The following is a 25,282-nucleotide window of genomic DNA, read 5'->3' on the forward strand; positions in this document are numbered from 1 at the left end:
TTGAGAGCTTAGGCTTTGATGGAGAATCTGGGTAATCAAACAACAGTTCATTGTCTGAACGTGTCGTAGCCCACGTGCTGCCTAACCTTGGAGGCTTTTGAAGAGGGTATCTGTGAAATATCCAAGGAACGTTAATGTATTAACTGTCAGATCCTTTCTAGAAGACTGTAGTGTTTTCTAAGAATTAGAAATTCTGTTGCTTGAGTGGAGCTTATTTTAAGATTTGATTACTCCGCTGTGTAGGCCACCATTCTCTTGTACTTGACTCCACCCTGGACAGGTGTACATGGGGCACCCTTTGTGTGGATGGAGGCAAATCGTCATACCTGTGTTTCCAGGGCGGTGCCTGGCTGATCTCAAGAGCGGGCTTGATCCTCATTCTTCTAGCAGGGAACTCTCAGGGTTTTACTAGGGAAGCCAGCTGACCTTTGAGAACGACTCAAAGGCTGAGAAAATTTACTCCACCTTTAAAGTTCAGGAGTGTGTCTTTCGTGCTGTCTATTCCATTTAGCTCCTGGTGCAGTTCCTTGCATGGAGCGGTGGCCAGGAATTATTATTTCTGTGTTTTAAGGTAGCAACAAGGTCTCTACAGAGTCAGGACCCAGAAAGGCACCCTGTTCTTTCTATGGTAGCTTCCCACAGTCTTTGCTTGAATGTCACTAGCGTGTGGAAAAGTGCTGCTTTCCAAGGGAGTCCTCTCCCATCTCCAGACAGCAGACTGTTAGAAAGTTTGCCCCTTTCCATTAATGACTTCTGGAATGAGGAAAAGTGTATTCGAGGTGTATATTCAAAAAATATATTCAGCCTCTTTCAAGGTGTATAAGAGTGCTGGCTCCTGTAGTCTCAGCTCCTGGGTATTTTAAGCCCCGGACTCCAGTTGGATACTGAGGAAGGAGTGGGGAGTCATGCAGCTTAATGAGGAGGAGAGAGGAAAGACCCACGAACCTCCAGCATGACTGTGTGGGCTTGGGAGGCGGCGGGGTCTCTAGCTGGTCACGCTTGCTTCTGTTCTCGCGGCGCGGGGAGATCCGTGCTCTGCCATTTGCCGAATGTAAAGGCCAGCCCTTCTTCAGCCTCAACCCTGACTTCCGGTACCAAGTCCTGAACTTAGTTTCCCCTCGCTGAAGGTGTTTCTGTATTCTCTCTGGCATAATCACCCTTCTCACCACCAGCATCCACAGTCCATGTTTCTCCTATGGCAGTTTTCATCAGTCTGTCTTAGGTAGGTATGTGATCATGAAAACTTGGCTTGGGAGGGTGGTTTTGTGGGTAATGAGATTAAGGAAACTGACCCCTAAGTTCTAAAGTTTGGATTATGGCCAGAGAAAGCCTGATGGTTTCGGTCGCCCTTCATGGGATAAGATTCTGGTCAGGATCTCTGGCCGTTGTGCAGATCTAGGAGTTTCTGGGAGGGGTGGCAGCCCGATCTCCGCCTCTAATAGAAACCCCTCTGAAAGTGTTACATGTCTTAGTTATTGGATTTCCTGTGTGGGAGAAGCCTGCCGAGCTAACAGTCTACAAGAGTGACTGAAAGGGTTTTGACTGAGATGATCTTAGTACCTCGAAAGAATTATCTGAGAATCTTTCCAAGTGTCCCTGTTTCAGGGAGAGACAGGAAGGGATGAACTGTGAATTCAGAATGAATATGAAATACAAATTAGAGACATGAGCTGCCATCAAGATAGCCCAGCATCAGCCTGCTGCCCGCGAGGCTTCCCTGGAAGTCCAGCTCAGAGCCACATAGATAGGAGCATCAGAAAGTTCTTTCAGCAGAAATACAGGTGTGCTCTGGAGGTCTGAGTTATGGCTGACGTCACCCCTGATTTGGATGGATTTTTTTAAATTATTTTATTTTAGAGAAAGAGAGAATGTGTGCAAGAAGGGGGAGGGGCAGAGAAAGAGAGGGAATCCTGAGCAGGCTCCACGCTCCGCACAGAACCTGACATGGGGCTCAATCCCACGACACCCTGGGATCATGACCTGGGCTGAAATCAAGAGTTGAACGCTCAACCGACTGAGCCACCCAGGTGCCCCTGAGTGGGTTGTTTTTAAAAGGTGCTCTTGCTTTCTTCCTTCTTTTCTCTGTCTCTCTCTCTCTCTTTCTCTAAGGGAGTATAACACCCAGTGAGTGGAAGAAGAGGGAAGGTGACTGTCAGTTAAAGGCCTCGAAGACTAAAGCAGCCGCTTGCATTTAAAAGCACGTTTTAAGCATCTCACCATCCAGTTTTGCTTTATGACTGGGGATACGGCTTTTCACCCTGTCTCATATGGTGGTGAGAACAATAGCCCAGAAAACAGAAGTCCCCTGGGCTGCCCCCCAGCTCTACCACACTGTGTGATTTTAGGCAAATTTACCTTGTACCCTTTTCTACTTTTAGTAAAGTGGAAGGTGTTCATCCTTATCTTGGTGGTGGGAGATCTGGGCAAATGTAATTGCACTAAATCAGTTAATGAAGCAAAGGAGTGCTAGGCATGATACTAAGCATGGGGGCTGTGGGTTGGGAGCTCAGTTGTAACAAACCAGTTGTTCCAACAAATGTTTCTGAGCACTGTTGAGTGCAGATAAGGCCAGGAGTAGCCCTTGAGGGTTCATGATCTTGTCGAATTCGTGTAGTGAGAATTGTCCTTAGACTTGGACTAGATTTTTTCTTCTTGCTGTGGTCTGCGTGAAGGCCAGGATTTGTTAGGCGTGTCGGGGGGCCAGCCCAAATTTTGGGGACATTTTTCCTGGGCTCAGTGCTTGGTGGAGATCTGTCCACACTGCAAACGAATGCTCTGTGGTGGTTCCCTTGCCCTTGCCCGCTCATTTTGGTCCCGTATCATTTCAGGTCCACTCTAGGGGATGGGGAAGGGGATGGAACATACCTGTTCAGCCCCCTCCGCCAGCCGCAGGGCGTGCACGTGCCTGGGATTCCTAGAGATGGGGCTCTGGCCTTATGCAGACGTGTTAAGATGAGCTGAAGTTTGGAAGAGGCCTTTGGCAAGCGGAAAGCGTTGTATGAGTGTTGGCAAACTTTCTATTGCCTGTTAAAGTCACACCTATTTTCTCTCTCCTTTTTTGTTCATTCCCTTACAATTCTGCTACTCCAGAGTATGTGTGGCCACACAGGAGGAGCCGTGTTCGTTTCCATCACCAGTACTTGGCTTCAGCTAAAGTGTGTATGTATACGTCCTCCGAGCTGGGAAGAGAGTCATTTCCCTGCCATTACGCACAGGGAGCTTGGGTCTTTGTCTCTATCACCTTCAAAGGACTGCATTTCACTTCTTCATGTGATGTCTTAGTTACTGCACTGTACGTGTGGAAATCAGTTAGAAACTGAATTTTCACATTCTCTTGCACTGTTACATTCTTCCTCCGAAGATAAGAAAATTGCATCAACCTTCACTGGGCTCCCATGGCAACTTGTTAAATTAGGTCAAGATGTGGGGGCAGATAACGTGGCTTGAAAGGCTGCCTGTTAGCTGAGTTAAGAATACATCAAATGCAATGCTGGCTTCCGCCAAAATGTACCTTCTTACCTTACTGTGAACTGCTTACGGTTATCAAACTGATACAATCAGAAAGCTCCATTTTCTCTTGTTTGAAGATACATTATGAACCCCGTCCAATTACAAAACAATCTGAGAGAAGTGGCCCAGTGTTTTCCTATCTGTTTGGTAGACCTAAGCAAAATGCTTCCCAGATCCCTGAAAAACATAGCAGTCTCTGATTATTTTTTCAATTGCAGTGGCTACAGAGGAGCATTCTGTGCTGTCAAATAGTGTTCTCTCTTCCTCTGGCCCCATTTTGTAGATGAGGAAACTGAGGCACAAAAAGTGACTGCGTCATTGCCACGTGCCCAGAAGTAGCTCCCGAATTGAACCTCAAGTGCCAGTTGTCTCACTCACCTCTGCAGTCCTTGTCCACGTTAAGGAACGAGAAGACTCATTGCTTACCTCAGTTGCTTTCCTCCAGTAGATTAGAGACCTCGTCTCCCGCTTGTTACCACTTAGCACCACACGTATACTGGTTGGGGCTCTTTGGAGGACATAATGCTAGCCTTTGGCTTCAGTCTAGAGTCGTTGGCCTGTAGGTCACCTTTGATCGAACTTCATTCCGGATGGCCAGACATTATGCCAGATAAGGCACCCTTCCTATCACTGTTGCTTCTTGAGCAAGCCTGGTGGCAATGCTGTTGTTGTCCAGTGCCTGGGTATGTCCCCACCCAGAGTTGCAATTGTGAATGAAGTGGTGAAGGTCTCTTTTTCATCCTGAAGGCTGAAAAAGGCTGAGCCCAAAGCTGTTCATTAACTTTCATTTCATTGACTGTAACAAAATGATGGAGTGCTCTGCAGATTGGTGAAAATACAGTCCCTCATTTTCCTTATGGCTAAATGTGGGACTGTCGGGAGTTCAACTTTCAAATACTTTTGCATGAGACATCACCAAAAACAGGAGTACTAGTCTTGTAGAAAACGAAGCCCCATGCAGTGCATTCCCCTGGAACCCTCTCGAACTGCTTCTGGGCTGAAAGACTTCTTGCCATGTCATAGATGGCCCTGGAGCCAGTCTAGAGTCATACAGTAAGAAAGTCCCTAGGCCAAGCCCAGAACCTTGGAGTTCTGGCTCACAGTTAAGTTTTAGGGTTCAGTAACCCAAAGCTACTGCTAAAACGTGTTTTTGAAAATAAACAACTTCACTGCAAAAGGAAGTGCTTCAAAGCCCTTCAATTCAGAATGAAACCCGAGATTTGGCAGTGTTACCTGAAATTGGAGTTTTCTGAAGGAAAACGGGATTGCAAAACAATCTCAAGGTACTCAGGTACAAATAGCAACCTAGGAAACCTTTGGCATAAGCCCAAGTTACCGATAAGGAAAGGGGAGGGGTCACCAAAGCAAATTCCTAGTGCGGCGGGACTTTGTGCGGGAGATTTCTACAATTCTGAATCCAGATGGGTATGTTATTAGGAACAGCATAGAGCTTTTTAATTTGGGGGTCAGGGGAGGGATAACTACCGAAGCCACGCTCTGGAATATAGTCTCTGGGTGAAGGCCATCAGTGTAAGAGTGTGTGCATGGGCTGTAGGTGAGAAGAAACAACTTGTGGACTTGAATATAGAACTCTGGTCCCCATTTCGGGCAGTGACTGCCTTCTCCAGGTGCCCTGAGGTTCTGGGGGCAGGCAAAGCTGGAGCTGGCCCGCAGGCTTGCAGGCGGCCAACCACAGTCTCAGTGTAGAGCATCCTTGGGTAGCACCTGAATGGGCAGGAGGAAGCGAGCTCAGAAATGAGAAAGGCAGCAACAGAGAGTGTCTCCTCTTTCTGGTTCAGAGGCCCTGTGATGAGCAGGTTGCAGGAAGCCAGGCAGACACCCCCCTTGGCCTAAAGCGGGGCATTGCTGCCAGCCAGCATCTCAGAAGCCGGGCAGGATTCTGATTCTCTGTGCTGTGTTTCGCGGTGGGTCCTGGGTTGGGGGAGGGGTGCGTGGAATGGTTTGGGGGGAGGGATCTCCCTGGAGTAATGGGTTAACATGCCGCTCAGTTAGGAGACTGACGGGGAAACACCGTGGGTCATGGGGGAGGGAAACTCCTTGGGAAATTTGAACTGGAGGAGAGAGGTCCCTTTCTCTGGTCTGCAGGGCCCTTTTCCTGCTTCTGCCCCCTGATTCACTTTGTGGTAGTTCTTCGTAATCATCTGACACGAGTAGAAAAGGATCACAGGGGAGGGGGATTCGGCTTCATTATTAATTTTCTTTTTTTCTAAATGTCTTTAAAAAAAAACGTGGAAAGGGAGGCTCCCTGTTTCCGCCAGTTGTTGATGAAGGCCACAGCTGACTGAGCCACCTCCTCGTCTTGATTCAGCTGCAGTAATACCTTGCAAGCTGTCTTTGCCCATTTACCCTTCACACGGTGTGCCCCAGTCCCTGGTGCCGTCCCCAGCTACCCGAGGCCGAGCGGGTACCCGGATTTTGGATGGCAGGCGACTTGCAAGTTGACCCCTCTGTTTTGGGGACGGCCCCCCCTGCCCGTTTTGGAGGAGTCCCGAAGTCTCCGATTTTGTGGGTCCCTGTTTCTTTAACAAAAGCTAACTACAAATGATGGAATTGGGTGGTGACTGTTCTGGAATTCCTGCTCTGTCTCCAGTTTGAGGCTCCACCTTTTTGGTCTTTGAAGTAAAATGTTTCCACTGAGCAGAAGTCAGCCAGCACGCTGCTGAGGCATCCACACAGGTCCTCGTTGCCTTCAACCAACAGGCCTTGGAAACTCCCCGCAGCTTCTGTTGGGAAAGGCCCTGCCAGGCGTCCCAAATATTCCTGCTTTTGCCCCTTGGCATCTTTCTCTTTTCCTTGGATGGCCTTCACTGCTCTGGAGCATGAGCAGTGAGTGGTTCCTTGGTATAGAGACTCAGTTCAAGGGCAGCTGTACCCCTTCCGTTTCTCCCTAAGGCGACTTCCATGTGACACCCCCCAGGTTGGTAGGTCTGTCACTTGGGAATGCCTTCCCATTTCAGTCCAGGCAAAACGCCCAAGAGGGAGGCCTTCCTAGGCTGTTTAAGCCCTGGTTATGTTTCATGGAGACGTCAAGAGCTGGACTCGGCCGCCGGTCGGCCTGCGTGCGTGCCAGCTTTGCCACTGACCGTGTGTGACCTCAGGCAAGCAGACGTCCCTGTACCTCAGTTTTCTCATCTGCGAAATGGTAGCAGTAATAGTTATGGTCTCATAGGACGGTTGTGAGGATGGAAGGAATCGTTTGGGGAAAGCGTCCAGAAGCCTTGCTAGGTACATAGCAGGTTACCACTGTTCCATATCATCCTGCAACTTTTGTCTTTCCGGTGTAATTCTGTATTCCTTGAGGCCAGAGGTTAATGTATTTTATTTAGAGAATTCCAGTAATTGGTGGCAGTGACTTAGGGCACGAAAGATACTTAATATCAGATTAGGTCATTCTGGCCATTCAGCTCAAGCCACCTGTGCTAAGCTCCTACTGTGCACTCGCCTCTGTCATGGACATTACCTTTTTTGAACTGTCACCAACCACCGCACCAGGTAGGTTCTGTGAGTCTCACTGTACGAATGAGGGAATCGAGGTTCAGAGGGGGAAAGAGGTCTAGCCCAACGTCGCCTAGAAAACCACAAAGAAGATGCCTTTCAAAGTTTTTCACGGTGTCAGGCGATTAGTAGGAAAAGATCCACTCTTAGTGACCGGGTTAGTGTCATTCTGGGTCTGCTAAGACGTAGATGTCAAGACGGGATTAGACTTGCAAGAAATGCCTTGGTGTGTGAGGGAGGTCCATGAAGGACAAAGTGGGGGATAGCACGGGAAGGCCGGGGAGCTTTTAGACCAGGCTGCAGGTCTGACACCTGTAAAAGGAGAGAGGGAGGGCGGATTTGGGTGGGGAAGAGCCTCCATGAGCGGCTCAGTGCCAAGAAAAGTCTGGTCGGACTCCTGGGGAATCCTCATGCCAGAGTCGCCCAGCGGAGCAGCTCTGTGTCCCCCAGGAATGAACCTCATGCCTCTGGGGAGCGGCCCCAGATAGTGTGGCCTCAGTGGGGACATGGTGGATCCCGTCACTCCTGCTGCCTGCAGTCGGAGGTCTGAGTAGCACCTTGTCACGGCTGCTGCAGGTCTGCTGACCGGCCACATCAGCCCCCCCGACGAACACGGGTTGTCGGGTAGGCCAGCGCGGCAGGACTCAAGGCCACGGTCCCGGTGCTCTTGGTGGCCCACGATAGGCTTCAGAGCTCTGTGCCTGTTGTTGCCCTCAACAAAGCAAAAATGGCATTGTCTTCTGTGTGACTCACCTCTCCCTGAGAATCACAAGAGTGAAAGTGGTCCTGAGTGAGTGAATGTGAAACGTTGACGGGAGGCCAGGGCGCTCCTCGCTGGAGAGGTGCTCGCAGGGTGCAGCTCTGTGGAGGTGGTTGACATTCAGAGCCGAGGTGGGTGCAGTTTCTCGGGCAGGGCCCCTCAAGGCGAGGCTCTCGGTCCTTTCTTCTTTAAAGGCAAGGCGTAGGTAGGACACAGCCCATCACACGATGGCGGAACAAAATGCGTTCCTTTGTTTACCTCCTCACTGTTGTTCACGTTCTGTTTGCTACCCAACCCGGTCTGGCTACCACACCTTACATCTGAGGGGCGTTCGGTGGTTGATTGCTGGATAGAATTGAAAAATTCGGTGCTTCGATGGTCCCTTGGGGTCTAGCTCACCTCCCCGAGAATTCTAACAGACTTAGCCGGTCATTTCGTCGCATCCTGGACACGCAGGGGGGGCTTTGCTGCTAGGAGAGAATAAGTTCCAGAGATTGCCCTCCGCCCCCTGAGAAGCACGGGTGCCCGACTCCTCCAATTCTGTGTTCTAATCCTCATCGGTGAGCACACCTTTCTTTCTTCCTGTTGCCCAGATACCTCATTCGGGAGGCATTTTCTTTTGACATTTGCATTGGTCCCACAAAGCATCTCTTGGGTTTCTAACAAGATTCTCACCCCGTACCCTCAAATCCAAACCCAGCCTGTTTCTGGGGACTTTGTAAAAGAGTCCGTTACCTAGAAGACATCAGGAGGAAAAGCTCTGAATAACCCACTTCCTGACTCGAGCTTCCCCCTCTCTGTGTCCGAGTCTGTGTGTGAGCGGTGGGTCGAGTATGGTCAGGGCCCTTGGGTCTGGTGGCAGGAGTGGCTGTATTTGAATATAGGCGGCCCCTTTAAGAGAAGACCCGTCTCCTTTCTCCTTCCACCCCCACGCAGGTGTACTTGAGCACATGCAGGTGTGAGGAGCCCAAGCAAAAACAAGGGTCTTTCCTCTACACCCTAAAGCGTGTGACTGTCTCGTTCTCAGGACCGAGACAGACTCGCCCGGGAGCCTCGCCGACGTCTGTTCCAGGTGGGGCGGCCCGGCAGACCTGTGGCCAGCCACCTCGGCTTGCCCCCCGGTCTGTCTTGCACATGGATGAGCTGGACAGGACTTTCTGCTTTACCTTCAGGTCATGCTCATGAGATCCGCCTCCAGGTCCGACCCACCGACATCTGTGGGCAATGCTGCTGAATTCCTAGGTCAGCCCTACAAAATAAGTAGGCGGAGTGTGCTTTGTGAGGAGCATAAATGATTAGGGAAAAAAAGCACACTGGGGGAAAGAGGATCTAAGTCTGTCTGTGGCCAAGATTTCCCCAAACCATAAATGTGTGTGATACTTTCACTTGCAAAGCAGTATGCATCTGCTCTTGTCTGTGTGCACCTACTTTGAATCAGAGCAAGAACTTCACAGAGTAATCCCTAACTTTAGCAAATCTTCACGGGTTGTTCTCATGTGCAGTATCTTTTAAAAATCACGCATTTATATACTTGAACCTTCCTTTCAGCCTGCCGCTTCCTCCTTTTCCAAGCTTGCCATGTAAAAGGCCAGTTTAACTCTCGGAAGAATAGTTGAGTTTTATCTTGTGCTTTGCTGTGTGTGTGTGTGTGTGTGTGTTTATTAATTTCATCTTTTTTGCTTGTCTTTCTCTGAAAAGTCTGTTTTTAAAAATATATGTTCTAGGGGAACCCAGGGTAGCTTAGTCAGCTAAGCGTCAGACTCTTGGTATTGGCTCAGGTCATGATCTCACTGTTCGTGGGTTCGAGTCCCCACTTGGGATTCTCTGGGGATTGCTTCGGATTCTCTGTCTCTCTCTGCCCCTTCCCTGCTCATGTGAGCATGTGCTCTCTCACAAAATAAAAAAATAAACTATAAAAATATATATATTTTTGCTGTGTTGTTCTTCTGTTTAATTCCACTGCTGTGTTTTATGTTGTTCCCAAACTGTTCAGTATTGTGGTCACCTCTTTATGTACATACATACTATGTGTGTGTATTTATATTTCTGTATTTCTTAATAACAGGAACTTAATTTATGTCTTTATAAAGTAGGGAGGAGCAGGGATAGCTGTTTCCATTTTAGAGATGGGAAAACTAAAGCCCAGAGAGGTTCAGTTAGTTGCATAAGATCGTGCCAGTGAATCAGGGAAGTGCCGAATGCTTGAACTCCCCACTTGGGGCATCCCATGGGCATATGTTATGTATTTTTTAATTTCGTAGGATGCTCTCTGCTCTCCTCTCTCGGTTTGCCACCGCCTGACACGTTTGTCTGTTTTTAATTTTTTGAAATTCTCCTTTCTTTTGGTCTCACGTGCCAGAGACATGGACTTGACATCAAAGGCTGGTTTTAATTGATTTGAGAGCGGTTTTCTAACTTGCTTCCATTGTTAGGTACTGGCTCTTTCAGCAATAAAGTTCACGGAGTTATTGTGTGTTACGTTCGTGGAGTGTGTTTTTCCAGCCCCTGTCAGAGAGTGTTCTTTGTGCTTGTGCGTTGAATTATTAGAATTTATATCCCCCAACTGCTGTCCTTGAGTTTCTAGGCACTGATATGGGAACTCACTGATAGAACATGTGATTCATTAAACCAAGGCATTGTTGGCGAGTTATAGAATGTACCATATCTAGATCATGTTGGACGTGAGATGTGATCGGGTTGGGGTTGGGGGGCAAGAGATGGGCGTAACTCAGAAAAAAAAAGGGGAAAAGATACCTTTTTTGGACAGAAAGCCAAGCCAAAATATCAAGCAATCTCTGCCCTTCCTTTTCTTTTAAAAATCTTCCCGGTGCTTTGATTGTCAAACAGCCCAGCAGTTATTCATCCTCAGGCAGAAGATGTCTGCTGCCTCAGGTGGCGTTGGGTCCAGGGAGCAAGAAACTGTCAGGATGTTTCCTGGTCATTCCTCAACTTCATTTCGTAAGGACTTCGTGGAAATAGAGACATTTTGGAATCTTTCGTGAACGAGAGCTTAGAAGGGGGTTGACAGGAAGAGGTGTGATGCTTAGGCTCTGGGGTCACCCCGTCTGCTGCCAGAGGTGGGCACCTTTACAGTAGTAGGAGAGGAAGATAAGACTTGTGAACAGATGGGTCATTTCTGGATTTGAGGGTTCTGTTTTTGCCATCATCGTTTGGCTGTGGGTAGACACACCTGGGTGGAAGGGAGGGGCCCATCAGGCCCGTTCCTCTGTTTTAGGACCACCTGCCAGATGTGTGTTCTTAGGGCAGAGTCTGCCCTTTTGCAAGGGTGACCAACCATGAGAGTTTCATAGGTTAAAATAAATGTGGTGTCCTGCCCACACTGAGGTATTTGATTTGACTTTTAGAGTCAAGCTGAAGAGATTAACTTCTCAAAGTAGCAAATGAATCCCCAAAGGGCAGGCAGTGTGGTCGTTTTTATTTTGGGGAACATGTTGATGAAACAGCCCAGGAGTCACTCATGTTGATTAGTCCCAGATCTGGTTTAATAGAGAGAAGCAGGTGGGGTGGTTTTTGAGATCCTTACCCCTTTCATCAGAGGACGATTGTTTGAGCAGTACAAGTCAGTAAACGTTTACTGAGCGCTGGTCAGAGAAGCCATACCTGCCATCGAGAAAATAAGGATCAACGAGGGGTAGTCCGTGCGCACAGCGAGCCAACAACTGGGGTCATTCAGCAGCAGGTAGCTTTTTGATTGTCGGTATTTGCCGGTGAGGCACCATCTAGGCTTTGGATTGCAGCAGTGAAGAAGCACAGTGTGCGTCCTCAGAGCATATATTCTAGTGATGAGAGAGATGGGCCTGGAGCTGATGGCCTTGGTACAAATACACCATAATGGACTGCTATCAGACAGAGCGACTGCTCTGTGTTGACCTCTGTCTGCATGGAAATCAGCTCTGATATGTCAGCCTCGTGCTGGGGCGCAGATGACAGGGTGAGACCTAGCAGTGGCAATGAAAAGGAAAAACTCAAGTCCTATCCTGGGCCTTGTTCGCTAGCAGTGAGTCCGTTGGGCAGATAGCCCCCAAAGCTAGAAAATGAGAAGAAATCGACTGACAGATTGGCAAATGGAAGGCATTGTTACCAGGAGAATCTTACTGAAATTTGGTCCTAGCCCACTGCCGTATATCAAAGTCGCTCACTTCTTGGGGCGCCTGGGTGGTTCAGTCAGTGAAGTGTCTGACTTCGGCTCAGGTCGTGATCTCGATCGAGGTTTGTGAGTTCGAGCCCCGCGTCGGGCTCTGTGATGTCAGGCTCGGAGCCTGGAACCTGCTTGGGATTCTGTGTCTTCCCCCCTCGCGCTGCCCCTCCCCCCCCCCGCTCACGCTACGTCTGTCTCTTTCTCAAAAACAAATAAACATTAAAAAAAACTTCTTAGACTCAGAGTAAGGGAACAACAACAACAACAACAACAACAGAAATAGAAGGGGATTTTTAACAACCAGCCCTCATCAAGATACGTGGCAGGCCTTCCAGTTCCTAGACAAGGAGAAGGGACTTAACACATCACCAGAATGAGTAGGAATTTACTCGAAGCTGTACCTCAAAAAATTGTAGATTGGCGCCTTGGATTTGAAGTAAGCCTTGAGGGTCCCCACCTGATACCTCTGCTTCGAAGATCGTATCACATTCTTCACATCAGGACTGTCACTGTTGTACCTTCCTCTGGCCCAGAAGCTGAGAAGAACAAAGCAGTGTGAGGAACTGAGGAAATCCCCCTGCTGCAGCCAGCGAGGGAGCCGGGGAGTGTGCAGGCCCAGCGAGAGCGTGTGTGGGGCCCTCCCTCCTGCAATTCTTTGCCGAGAGCCTCCCTTCTAACAGGGACCCCTCTGTTGTTGTGGCTGAGAGTCTCTACTTGAGAAGCATAGTTTCCCAGTGATGCCACCGGATTCCTGATGTGTGACACCCCAGGGCAGCATGGTGAAGGACGCCGTTGACTGCCTTGGGGGCCCCAGACAGGGACACCATTGTGAGTCACATTGAGTCTGTGAACTCCCCCTTCCCATGACTGGTACTATTCTTAGCACCATCCTCTGCTCCCTGGGACAGAGGTCACTGGGAGCACCTTCGAGTTGGGTGGGTGGATGGGGCTGGGCCCGGGGTGAGAGGAGATGCAAGATGGGGCAGAGCTGCGCTAAGCAATACAGAAATGTCCTGTGGGAGATGTGTCTCTGGGAGCGCTGGCCTCCTTGCGGCATTTCAACCACTGTGGGGCCTCAGCAGTTCCCCAGGGCCTAGATGTGGATGCTCTTGGCAGGGGGCCACCATGCATTCCAGCCCTAGAGCTGCCTTCCTCAGGTGGCCCTCCTTCCCTCCTTCCCTCAGGTGGCCCTGCTGTGCCTGCCCAGATCTGAAATGAAGGTGACACGTGGTTGTGGAAGCAAGCTCCTGTGTTAAGTCTGGCCGCTGGTTCCGGCCAGGGAACGAACCCCCCCACCCCACGCCGAGACCAGAATGCTTGCCCTGACCAGGCGTTTCTAGCCGGAAGAATAATTCCACGTCCTTCCTCTTTATGGCTCCCTGCAACCAAAGGGCAGTTTGGGAATCAGCAAACAGGAGGAACCTTGCGGGGGGTGGGTGGGTGGGGTCTCCTGGATTCCTTTCGTTTGGTACCACGCGCGAGCCTTCCGAAGGGGGAAACAGCCACTCCAGGAAAGCTACGGCGAGAAGGCTGTGTGTGCCTATCAGTGCTGGGTGGGCTTATACGATCTTTCTCCCAGAGTCGGGGGAAGGAGGCTTGAGCTGACATCCCCCTGTCTTGACTTCCTTGCTGTGACGTCCCCCAGAGACGTTTCTCCTCATTCGAGTGTCTGTGCTGTTGTTAGACATCTGGTTTACCTCTTTACGCTCCTTTCCTCCCTTTAGTGTAAAGACAAAAGAGAAGTTTGAGAGCCCCTCCCCTACGACCTGGGCTCCGCGTCCCGAAATGTGTCAGTTTTGTATTCCTTGTGAACAGAGGAAAACTCACAATGAGCAAAAGAGGAGACCCGCGGATAAGAATATACCCTGCCCACCACCCAACCCGGCCGTTATATGCAGACGGGGGTCAAATGCACACAGAGAAAGAGCTGGAGCAGGCATATAGGACCCGCGCCTCTGACATTTCAATTCGGGAAATGGCCCTGCCAGGAAAAACAGCAATAATAATTCTGTCTGACGTCCCTGCCTCTGAGCTGGTTCCACCGACATGACTTAAACTCCCCCTTTGCACTTTCTGGCTGCCCCATCTCAAGGGCAAGGGACTGTGGTATGTTCTCTGGGACCTGGAACAGGCTAGCGGCTCCCTGCCAATGACTAGGACTTGCCTGGGTAGAAGTAACCTGGTGTGTCCTTCCTTTCCCTGCCTCAGCTTGGTGTGACTGGCCCTTCACTCCCCAAAGGGATGTTAAGATGAGCAGTGTGAAAGAGGTTTGGAGGCAACCGAGGGAGGGAGGGATAGTGAAGTAACATTAGCCTAATAGTTACCGGGAGGGGGACTGACTCACTGGGCTGGAAATACCACCTGTGGAGGTGAACATCAAGGTCACCAATGGTCAGATCGTCTGGAGAACCACTGGCCGTCCAGTGTCTTGTGTCTGCCGTGAAAGGTGAGGAAGACCTATATATATATTTTTTTTTAAAAGCTGTGTCCTTTTATCATGTGGTCATCTCAACCAGCCAGGCTGATTAGATGCCAGCCTCTGGGTTGTTTTGTCTAATGGCAAAGCAGCGCCGAGGCAAAGGGGTTTGGAGTGCCAGACTGCCTGGGTTCCACTCACGGCCATTCTACTTCTGAATGGCCTTGGACAAGGCCAGTGGACACAAGCCGCACAGTGTAGCAGTTTTCCCTGTCGTAAAAATGGCAAAAGCAAATTTGGTAACGGCATCTACTGCCTGGAGTGATTGTAAGGAATAAATGAGATCAGCATAAAGCAGCAAATGTAGTATCGTGCATAGTAGGTGTGCAACAGCTTAACAGCTCCCGCTTGTAGTTTTTTCTGTCCAGGGTCTCGAAGCAACTCCTGTCTCTGTCTTGTGTCCACATTGTGTGGGTCTGGCCCAGGAGAGGGCTGCAGACTCCAGGGCTCATTTGCCTGGCTTTGGAGTAGTTGACTTTTCCTTTGTTATGTCTCTCTTCAAAATAAGAGGAAGACAGCGGTGTCCTGTTGGGTATGGAGCCATTCTGCACCTCTTCCAGAAATCTGTTCTTTTGCAAGGATTCTGATGTTCTTCACTACCAGAAATTCCATAGCATTTCTTAACAGAGGTTTGTTCACTTAATGCCTGTCCACCAGGATGGCTTCTCAACGGATTCCTCATATAATGTCACATCTCAGCCCGTGAGCCCAGGCAGGCAGTGGTAGCCAGTAACTTGAACTCCCCTCCCAAGAAAGTTGCAAATGTGTCTGAGTTGCATCCGAAATGGTGTTTTAACAGCACAGGGAAACAGGAGAGGCTAAGGCTTTACCAGTGTCACACTCTGGGCTGTTTCTTTGAACGTCCGGTTATTTTGTAGGGCCCACTGAGTCATTGTATTCTAGAATCTGCATAAGGTGTTACTTGCAGGGTGGTTTTAAAGAGCTCCAGGTGCATTCTTGGAAGGATAAGGCAGAGCTGTTCCATCTTCCATATTTAGCCTGGGCTGTGCTGAGGAGACCGAGACTCGCCCCCCGCAGGCCGTTACTGGGGTGGGGGGAGGGTGGCCCTTTCTTTGGTTGCTTAATAACAGTCCATGCCAGTCGCTGTCGCCCTAGTACTTGGAGTGAGTCTGCAGGCCAGGGCGTTAGACCCCGCACCACCATTTTCTCACTGTGCCCTGGAGCAAAGTCACATCGCTTTCTTGAGCATTTTTCTTTCTCTGCCTTAATAGGATGGAAATAGTAAGACCTGTTGTGCCTCGCCTATAGAGAGAGCCGGGGGACGGAGTTTAGGAGTAAGCAAAATGATGCGTGTGAACATACCTTGTAGAAGTATAAGGCATAACAAGAGATCACCCTTCTAGATCATAAAGAGCGTTGCCTTTTTTGACAGAGAGAACCTAAAGCTTGTTTTCTATTGAATCTCACTTTACTTTGGATCAGATGAATCTGAAGCTCAGATTAAGGATGAGGGCCTTAGAAAGTCAAGTTTTTCTGTATGAGTTAGAGTGTCCCTGGCTTCCTTCATCTGCACAGACTGGGTCTTTCCCAGCCCTGCTCTGCCAGATGGCTTCTAAGATGGTGTTGTGAGTGTAGACATATAACAAGCAGCAGAAACAATTGAAACCATATCTGTTTCTTTGGCTACACCCATAAATTAGATAGGAATCACTGGCAGCATTGTCATATCTGAATAGAAAGTGATCTTAAAAGGAAATCTATTAGGAGAAGTCCTTTAGCGTAAGATAAATTGAGTATCAGAGTATGCCTTGGCTTTTGATAGAACTAAGATCTTGGCAGTGTTGATGGCTAAGATAAGAGGGGTGTGTGTGTGTGTGTGTTTAAGTTAGAGTATACTATGGGGCACCTGGGTAGCTCAGTCGGTTAAGCGTCCGACTTCAGCTCAAGTCATGATCTCACAGCTCATGAGTTCGAGCCCTGTGTCAGGCTCTGTGCTGACAGCTCAGAGCCTGGAGCCCCCTTCGGATTCTGTGTCTCCCTCCTTGTCTGCCCCTCCCCCGCTCATGCTGTGTCTCTCTCTCTCTCTCTCTCTCTCTCTCTCCCCTTCAAAAATAAATAAACATTAAAAAAATTTTAAGTTAGAATATAGTGAACCCATGAGGAATTTCTGAGACAGTCCTCACCTCACCTGTGAGGATTTCGTGGGTGGCAGGTTAATCACTTACAAAGTAATGATGTTCTCTTTTCTTAGTTTGGGTGCCTGCCAGTGGCCTGGAGGAACAGGATGGTGGTGGAGAATATTATGACCTTATGACTAAAGAATATCTAACTTCTGTGTCCTTGTTAGATGGCCCCAGGGTAGCAATCCTTGTCACTTACAAATCAGGGGCCAAGAGCTCTCAGATACAGAGAAGTGTTTATGAGCTCTGACTTCAGATTAGAACTGGCAAAGATATTCCTTAGTTAATATCCTTATTACGAATTAAGGCAAAAATAATGACTTGGTTCTTGAAGGCAGAGGATAGATCCAGTATTTTCTTTCTAGAGTTTGTGTAGCAACAAAAATGGACTGACCTTTAAGCCAATCAAGATGAGATTGATAAGACCATGGTATACTATGTGTGGTTTTTTGTGTTTGTTTGTTTGTTTGTTTGTTTGTTTGTTTGTTTTTGATAGAAAGTTTTTCACCTTTCAATCCATTTGAACTCTTAGCACCTCCTCCAACACTTGTGCTATATGTTGCCTCCGTTCTCTCTAGGCTGGATGGACTGGAGAGGAGGCAAGAGGGACACGTAAAATGGGATTCATTGCTGGCAGTGCTGAGCATCTGGTGTAATGATTCACAATGCCTTGTGTTTCCAGGCAGTGGACCAATCCAGCTGTGGCAGTTTCTTCTGGAATTACTCACTGATAAATCCTGTCAGTCTTTTATCAGCTGGACCGGAGATGGCTGGGAATTCAAGCTTTCTGATCCAGATGAGGTATGAAGGAATCGACTTGTGAGGACTCCTGTTGAGGGGGAGGAAGGTGAACTCTGGAAAGTGGTTATGTGGGCCTGCATGACCTGTCCTAGGATTCCAGTCCCACCTCTGCCCCTGGGTACTTTGTGACCTCGGTCAGGCCAGTTACGTAGCCTGCCTGAGCCTTAGTGGTATCATTTGGAAAATAGAGAAAATACCCACAATGCCCACTTGCTTTCCAGGACTCACAGATACGATGCACAAGGGGTGCCTGGCACATAGCAGACCCTTCATAAATATGTCTTAGCATGTGTTCTGGCCCTGTGGCTCTGTGAATCTGGAAGGGGTCGGACAATTCAAGAGGTGTTCGAGGATTACTACAGTTCATTCATTCCATTCATTATTTTATTCAACAAGTGCATATTGAGTGCTTGCTCTGGGCCCACATCAAGAGAGAATCAAAGATGCTGAAGAAGAGAGATGATAGCTGTGTCCCGGCAGACATGAGACATGGTGCCCCCGTAGATAATGGTGCCCCAGTACAGGAAAAAGGCTTCCTGTGGATGAAAAGCAGGTGTCCTCTGGATGAAAGGCAGCTTAGTTCTGCTCCAGTCGCTCACGTTAAATTTCACGCTTTCAAAGCAAGGATACTCTGCCAGTAACCTAAGGAAAGGAGAGTCTCTAGTGTTGTTTGTCTTTTCTTCCTTTCAGTATCAGGTAACTCTATCACACAGAGATACAGGGTCGGTTGATTTTCATTAATTTAAAGAATCAACTTGATCACCATTGTTGCCCAGCTCTTGAAAGTGGGAATTTAGAAGAGACGAGTCAGAAAAAAAGATCTTCGGTGCACGGGAATCTCCATCGGTCCTACTCGAACGTCATGGGTCCCCATGAGTACATATGGAGGCATATAAACACGTCTCTTTGGAATATCCTGTAGGTGTTCACCCGTTTCTCGTCCTTTAATTTCAGGTGGCCAGGAGATGGGGAAAAAGGAAAAACAAACCTAAGATGAATTATGAGAAACTGAGCCGCGGCCTCCGCTACTATTATGACAAAAACATCATCCACAAGACAGCGGGTAAACGCTATGTGTACCGCTTCGTGTGTGATTTGCAGAGCCTCCTCGGGTACACGCCCGAGGAACTCCACGCCATGCTGGACGTCAAGCCCGATGCCGACGAGTGACGGACACCAAAGGGGTCGGGGCACCTCTGCTGAGACATTTCGAAGAACAACCACGTCGGTCGGACTCTTAATTTTTAATTGTTATTCTATTTTTAATTTTCCAGAACTCATTTTTTTACATTCAGGGGTGGGCGCTAAGTGGGCTGCAGCTATAATCAATTGTGCACAGTTGGAAAAGGACGGCCAGGACTTGAGGGGTGGGGGGGACAAGAAATTCTTGAGCAAATTTTCAGGACAGAGAGAAGGGTCTTCTTAAGAAGCTTGAAGAATCTGGCTTAAGGGAGGAGACTAATGTGTCCCATTACTTTTAAAACTCATCCGTGAAAACAATGCGTCTCGAGTGGTGGACCTATTAGCAAAAGAAGTTGACACGTCAGGAGTCATGAGACCCATGAGAGACAATTTATTTGCTTTTGTTTTTAGGTCTGGGAGGGCAAAAAAGAGGGAGGTGGGATAAAACATTTTGTTTGGGGGATGCACTAAAAACCAAGGACTATTTACCTTTTACTCTACTTTCAAAACAAAGATAGACTTCAGTGGGGAGGGGCCAAAACTGTTTTTGTGTTAAAATTTTATTTTATTAAATTTTGTGCCAGTATTTTTTTTCTTAAACAATCGTCTTAAGCTCTAAGGTGGTCTCAGTATTGCGGTTTCATGCGAGTTTGTTTTTATTTGCCGACTGAGGATTCTGTCACAGTGAAAGGAAACTGTTTATATAGACCCCACTGGAAACGCAAAGTGCTGTCACTCAGATCGGGGATCCCAAATTCATGTGACTTCTATATGAAGGAAAAAAAAACAATGCTGATTTGGGTACAAGGGACCTGTGCATGTGAATTTCATCTGTATTTTAAAAACTGATCACACCCCTCTACTTACTTGTCATTAGTGGATTCTCGGGGTTTGGGCTTAACGTTGAGTTAAGAAGCATTAAGTCTTTGAACTGAATGTATTTTGCCGCCCTGGTTTTGGACCCCAGTAAATGTAGGAGCACTGTTGAAGTCATAGAATGGATATCGAAGGAGGAGGACTGACTTGGTTCTTAATGGGTTCTATACCTGTAACATACAGAACTTGGAAGAAAAGCTGTGTGCACGGGCATTACCCCTCAGGTCTTAAGAAGTAAGTCCTGAATGCATGTCATTGCAAACCCTACACTTCCTCCTTTATGTCTGATTTTCCCGGCATCCCATACTTACTGCTTACCGCGCCCCCCCCATGACTCAGTAGAGAGAAATGTACAGCTTTCCAATTGGTGAGTGAAAGAGGAATGGCAGACGTGACGTGAGTTGAAGAGTGTCGGACAAAGCCATTTAGACGTACTGAGTTTGGGGAACAGTGGAGACTAGGGTTGCATAGGAGTAAAAATGTGGCTTGGCCGTCTTTGAGAGAAGTACAAGGCTTTCCTTTGAAGAGTTTGAGCTAGTTGAGTCAGACGTCAGGTGAGGCTGTGCATGCAGAGTGAACAGTGCAGACACTAGGAGAGCCCTGTGCTTGGATCAGGGTTAAGTGAAGGGTAATAATTGCAGAAGAGAGAAACGACTTGAAGGCAGAGGAAACATAAGAAGAGGAGCTTGGAAAAATAAGGTGGTCTGTGAGATTCGAATATGCTATACTAAAAACTATAGTTTTTAGCTCCTCCAAAGTTTAACAAGAAACTTAATCACCTGGGGCAGTGGTGAAGGGTGGTCTGAAAAATGTGTGGATTTTTTAGGGGGGTGGGAAACCAGCATCTAACCAGTGAGGAAAAGTGCCTAATACAGTTGAACCCCGGCCCCCCACCATAGATGCCTGATTTAAAAATTTTTTTAAGTGTTTATTTATTTTTGAGAGAGATAGAGACAGAGTGCAAGTGGGGGAGGGGCAGAGAGAGGGGGAGACACACACACACACACACACACACAGAATCTGTAGAGGCTCCAGGCTCTGAGCTGTCAGCACAGAGCCCAACGTGAGGCTCGAACTCACCAATGGCAGGATCATGACCTGAGCCGGAGTCGGATTCTTAGCCGACTGAGCCACCCAGGTGTCCCATAGATACCTGATTTAAAAGGATGATGACAGAGAGTTAGCCCTCGCGGACCAGTGGGCAAGGCGAAGAAACATTTTAGGTGGGTTTCTCAGGGGCTAGCCCTTCTTGGGATCTGGCTGAGAAACTGGAAGTACTAACTACCTGCTGGCTTATCTTCGAGAACGTGGATTTACTCCCAGGTCCTCTTACAGACCCGGAATGATCAGGAACTTAGCTCTGTGATTCATGAGTTTCCTCATACTGATAAATCAGAGCATCCACTTGGAAAGCAAAAGCAGAATTGGCCCAGCTGTGTATTTTGATCTTCTTCCGGATGCAGGTGCCTTAATGAAGCTCTCGAAATATTTTAGGAGCTGCTCAGGGAGTATTAGGCGGAACTGTCGGACTACATTGTTTTCTCTTAGATCATGTGGTCTTTCTTGGGCACTGGCAAAGGTGTGTGTGTGTGTGTGTGTGTGTGTGTGCATGTATGTGTGTGTGTGCTTGCAGACATGCAAAACTACAGCTGAGATAATACCTGAGTTTTTCAGTTAAGTCTTTCCACATTTCAGTAATAAACGGGCAAGAGTAGAACCAAGGCGGGACATCGGTCATTGCTTGCTGTTCGCAACCAGGCATAACATCACTTTCTCCGTGCATCAACCTTTCCTGTTAAATTTGTGCTGAAAACTCCCCTTGTGTGAGTGTGTCTAAGTCCTGCAATCATTCCATAGCAGATAAGAGATAAGAAAGTGCCTCCTTAATGCTCCTCAGCCCGCTTGTTTGCTAAGATGCCTTTCTCTCGAGGTCGGCCGTTTTCAGTATTTGTAGATAGTGTGCTAGTTAAGACAGCTTTGTCGATCTGGCCAGATGCTTTTTCTCCTTCTGTCCAGAGGCCAGAGACCATCCCAGGAAGAGTGGTGGGTGGTTTATACACTGGAAATGTAGCAGAATTGTTGCATTTATGCTTTTTAAAAACACATTAACTTCAGAGGAAGGATGGGCAAATCTGGTTTAGCTGGTGAAACCCTTATTTTCCTGGAGATGCCTTAACCCATGTTGGTTTTGGCTGTAGGGTTCAGGGTCACTTTTGTTTCCTTCTCCATGCAGGGGAGGGACTTCCCTACACAGAGCCCTGGTTTTGTGGCTTTGGGGATCGGAGGTAGCATTCAAAGATCAGATATGCTTTTCCTCACTTTGGAGACGAACACTCTGGGTTTTAAAGCATTAACCTGCCTAATCTTCGTGGTGAAAATTATACCTTCTCTGTTCTAGTCATGCTGTGCATGCTGCTTTCTGTTGGGGTCTATATAAATGTGTTGAACTCATATCTACATTCCAAAGAAATTTCAAGGAACCATAAATATATGTATACATATACATATATAAAGTATATATATTAAAATGAAATTATCTCTATCAGGAATACTGCCTCAGTTATTGAACTTTTTTTAAGAATACTTTTTTTTTAAGCTGAGAAGTATAGGGGTGAAAAAGATGTTATATTGTGTTTGACTATTTTCCAACTTGTATTTTCATATAATTTATATTTTTTAAAAGCTGAAAATTTAAAAGCAAGATGAAAAAAGGAAAAGCAGGTGCTTTTTAAAAATCAGAACTGAGGTAGCTTAGAGATGTAGCGATGTAAGTGTCTATGTGTTTTTTTTTTTTTTAAAATGCAAAAAAAATTTCTTACGGGGGAGTTTTTTTGTTTGTTTATTTTAGTAGCTGATGCTGGCACATCATTTTGCTGGAGAGTTTTTTATATACTGTAGCCTGATTTCATATTGTATTTTAAACTGTGTGAGATTAAAAACAAAGAAATTCATTCATAACAATGTGGGTTTGGCTCGATTCTTTCCTGTCTGGTGCATGTGTGAAAGCGGGACAGACTCACCAACCAGAGACGAGCACAGGAAGAAATCAATGCAGTTCAGTCTCGCTGATCTCACTATCTCAGGACTAGTTCAGCTAAAGATTTCCTAATAAACTTACAACGAGAGAATACAGGGAAGTATAAAGTAAGGCTCCGATTATTGACTATAATATGGTGTCATCCTAGCTGGATGTCCGTGGCCTTTCACAACGCATTTTGCTCATGTCTGAAGGAACTAAGAGCCACGTGAAACAAGTTTTAAATGACCCAACAGATAAACATTTGATTTCAACTGGATAAAGTTCCTGATATTAACACAGAAAGATGGGGCACCCAGGTGGCTCAGTCGGTTAAGCATCCGACTCTTGATTTCAACTCAGGTCACGATCTCACAGTTCGTGAGTTCAAGCCACACATCGGGCTCGGCACTAACAGTGCAAGGCCTGCTTGGGATTCCCTCTCTCCCTCTCTCTGCCCCTCCCCTTTTTTAATAAGTAAAAAAACAAAAAAAAGTTGAACATCTTAGTTGGTGCTTTGGACATGAACAGTGTTCTGGTTTCTTCTTCTGAAACTAATTTTGCTCTGTGCAAATATGGACCCATCACATTCACTTCCATGGCCCCAACTCTTTCATTGGGACTGAAAACTGAGAATGATGATAATCTGTCAGAACCCCCAGCAGCCCATGCCATAAATAAAATCATATTTGTAAGTGCTTTGGGGACGAGTGCTTGGGAACACATCCTGCGTGGAACTCCTCTCTTGTTGTTGAAACTGTAGAAGGTGGATGTTTTTAATTAACACCAGCGTTTGCAACACGAATCCCAAGTCACAGCTGGAAAGAGAATTTTTGCTGAATTGTTCACAAAGAGAGCTCTGTTTCTGGAAAATCTATTTCTTCAGGCCTGGAGCTTGAGGTTTGCTGAGTGCATGCTGAACGCTGACTGTGTGGTCTAGTGGTTAGAGCGCTGGACTGGCCACGAGGGGGGCTCTGGGTCCTACACCTCAGACAAGCCACCACCACCCCCTGGGAGACTTTGGGAAGGTGGCTCGAGGTCCTTATATGGTTTAGTCTTCAGCTGCAATCCCAAGCAAAGCTGGAGTTCCTGAGCCAATCTGAGGCCCCATCGGAGCTATCTCCCCTGAATAAACACTACACAGAGAATAGATTTCTGCCTCAGTCGAGGAGTAGGTCAGAGAGCTTTCCTTTGGTGCCAAGTTGCTCTTCTCCCCCAACGAATCTGATTTAATGCTGACCAGGTTAAGAGATACAAGATATGCTTGAATGAAATAAGCTTAGACCTCTGTTTCTCAAACTAGGAGCTAGAGTTTAGAGGGCAAGTCTCAGACAACTTGGTTTGGGTGATTTCTCTTAATGATACTGCCAAGACCACCATACTGGAGCCGTGGTGGGAGCAGCTGGGCCAGAGAGACAGTATCTTCTAAAACAACTACAGGACCTGGAGGAATAGGGTAGGGTGAGGATAGAGACGCGGGAAAAAGGGGAGTCGTTCAGAGAAGCTGGTCATCAAAAATCTCTAGATTTGACAGGCTTTCAGGAGGTTACGGGATAATCTGGCTCACCACTGCTATGACTTTGGAGCAAATTGTAACATTCAGGCCACACATACAAATACATAAAAATCCTGTATAATGAGGTGTAATTTTCTAACCTAAAAAGGAAAAGGATTGTGATTTGCGCTTTGGGTAAAATGAGGCAGGCCACGTAGATGAGAAGTTACGTGGGGGCCGACCGTGGGCTAATTGTGCACCATAAAGATGTTCAGTTTGGCCTTCATGGTGTTGGGACTCACCTATGCAGCTCCAGGGAACAGTGTGCTGCAGGACAGTCATGGGTGGTCTTCGAATCCCGGCATTCCTTTGTAGCAGGCACCCGTGGACACCGAGGGGTAGGTGCCCCTCAAGGTGAACATGAATCTCCTATTCTGTCTCTAGGTCAGCCCCACACATTTGCACTCCTGCCTGGTCCCTGTAGAATTTGACTTGGTAACCCTTATGAAGCTATCTATTCAGGATCTACGCTTACTTGGCATGAGACCCATTTTATTCTAGAACCTATGGTGGAAGGGAGTACAAGAGGTCATCACATTCATCAGCACCCTCTGACGTCTGAGCCCTTGTTCTTTCCGTTACGTCCCGTTGCCACCCAGCAGCTCCAAAAGGTCTCCTCTGATGATGTTGGCTAATGGCCCTCCATCCATGGGAGCCACAGCCCCAGTTACTAGGAGGTACACCTCATACATCAAACACGGGACAAGGGCAGTCTTCTTTCCATGAGGAAGCTTTTCCATTTCCACAACCAGCTTTCTAACCTCTGCTTTTTCCCAGTGGTAGCTCTGGGAAGGTGGTTTGTAATGCATTTTCAGTTGGACAGAGGCCTTTCTCTGGCTCAGCTATAGGGAAACTTGACCTGGGTAGCTGGCCCTTGCCATTTTATGGGTAAATAGACTCAGCATGCGGCTGGTTGTTCACTGCTGTTTGGAATCCCTCCGTACTATGAGAACCCTCCCCTAAGAACAACAAGTAACAAAGAGCAAAGCATTTTCCTAGCACCTCTGGCAATGAGGCAGAGATTTAAGGATTCTGATGAAAGCAGGTGCCAATCCATTGGTGAAAAATTGAAAAGGCTCAAAATTGAGGTACAAACCATTCACTGAGAATTTAAAACTGCAAATTTGGGAGTAAAGTGGCTCTGCCCCTGCCCCTTGTCCAGTGCCATTTCCTCTTTTACTCAATGTTCTGATCTCTTTTCCCTTTTCCTGGAAAATATTTCTATCCCGAGAAAGCCGGTTTCGTTCAATTGCCTGGTCTCTCTCCGTGTGCTGACGTCCAAAGTAACGA

General features: G+C 47.6%; 1 protein-coding gene and 1 long non-coding RNA gene across 7 annotated transcripts in view; one reads left to right on the forward strand and one right to left on the reverse strand.

Annotated features, from left to right (window-relative positions):
• ETS1 (ETS proto-oncogene 1, transcription factor) overlaps positions 1–22,382 on the forward strand; it is a 131,885-nt gene extending 109,503 nt beyond the window's left edge. For all 6 annotated transcript variants that reach the window (XM_027036903.2, XM_027036899.2, XM_027036900.2 and 3 more), the window contains 2 exons: positions 17,245–17,363; positions 18,318–22,382. In XM_027036903.2, coding sequence (XP_026892704.1) covers positions 17,245–17,363; positions 18,318–18,533 — 335 coding nt within the window. In that variant the 3' untranslated portion in view covers positions 18,534–22,382. The remainder of the gene's footprint in view (positions 1–17,244; positions 17,364–18,317) is intronic.
• Positions 1,732–12,004, reverse strand: LOC128311900 (uncharacterized). Its single transcript, XR_008290568.1, has 3 exons — positions 10,541–12,004; positions 8,953–9,035; positions 1,732–8,521 (listed from the first exon to the last, which is right to left on the reverse strand). It is a non-coding gene; the product is annotated as an uncharacterized LOC128311900 (long non-coding RNA).
• Positions 22,383–25,282: the final 2,900 nt, after the last annotated feature.

This window comes from Acinonyx jubatus, chromosome D1 (genome assembly GCF_027475565.1).
Source record: "Acinonyx jubatus isolate Ajub_Pintada_27869175 chromosome D1, VMU_Ajub_asm_v1.0, whole genome shotgun sequence".
NCBI lineage: Eukaryota > Metazoa > Chordata > Mammalia > Carnivora > Felidae > Acinonyx > Acinonyx jubatus.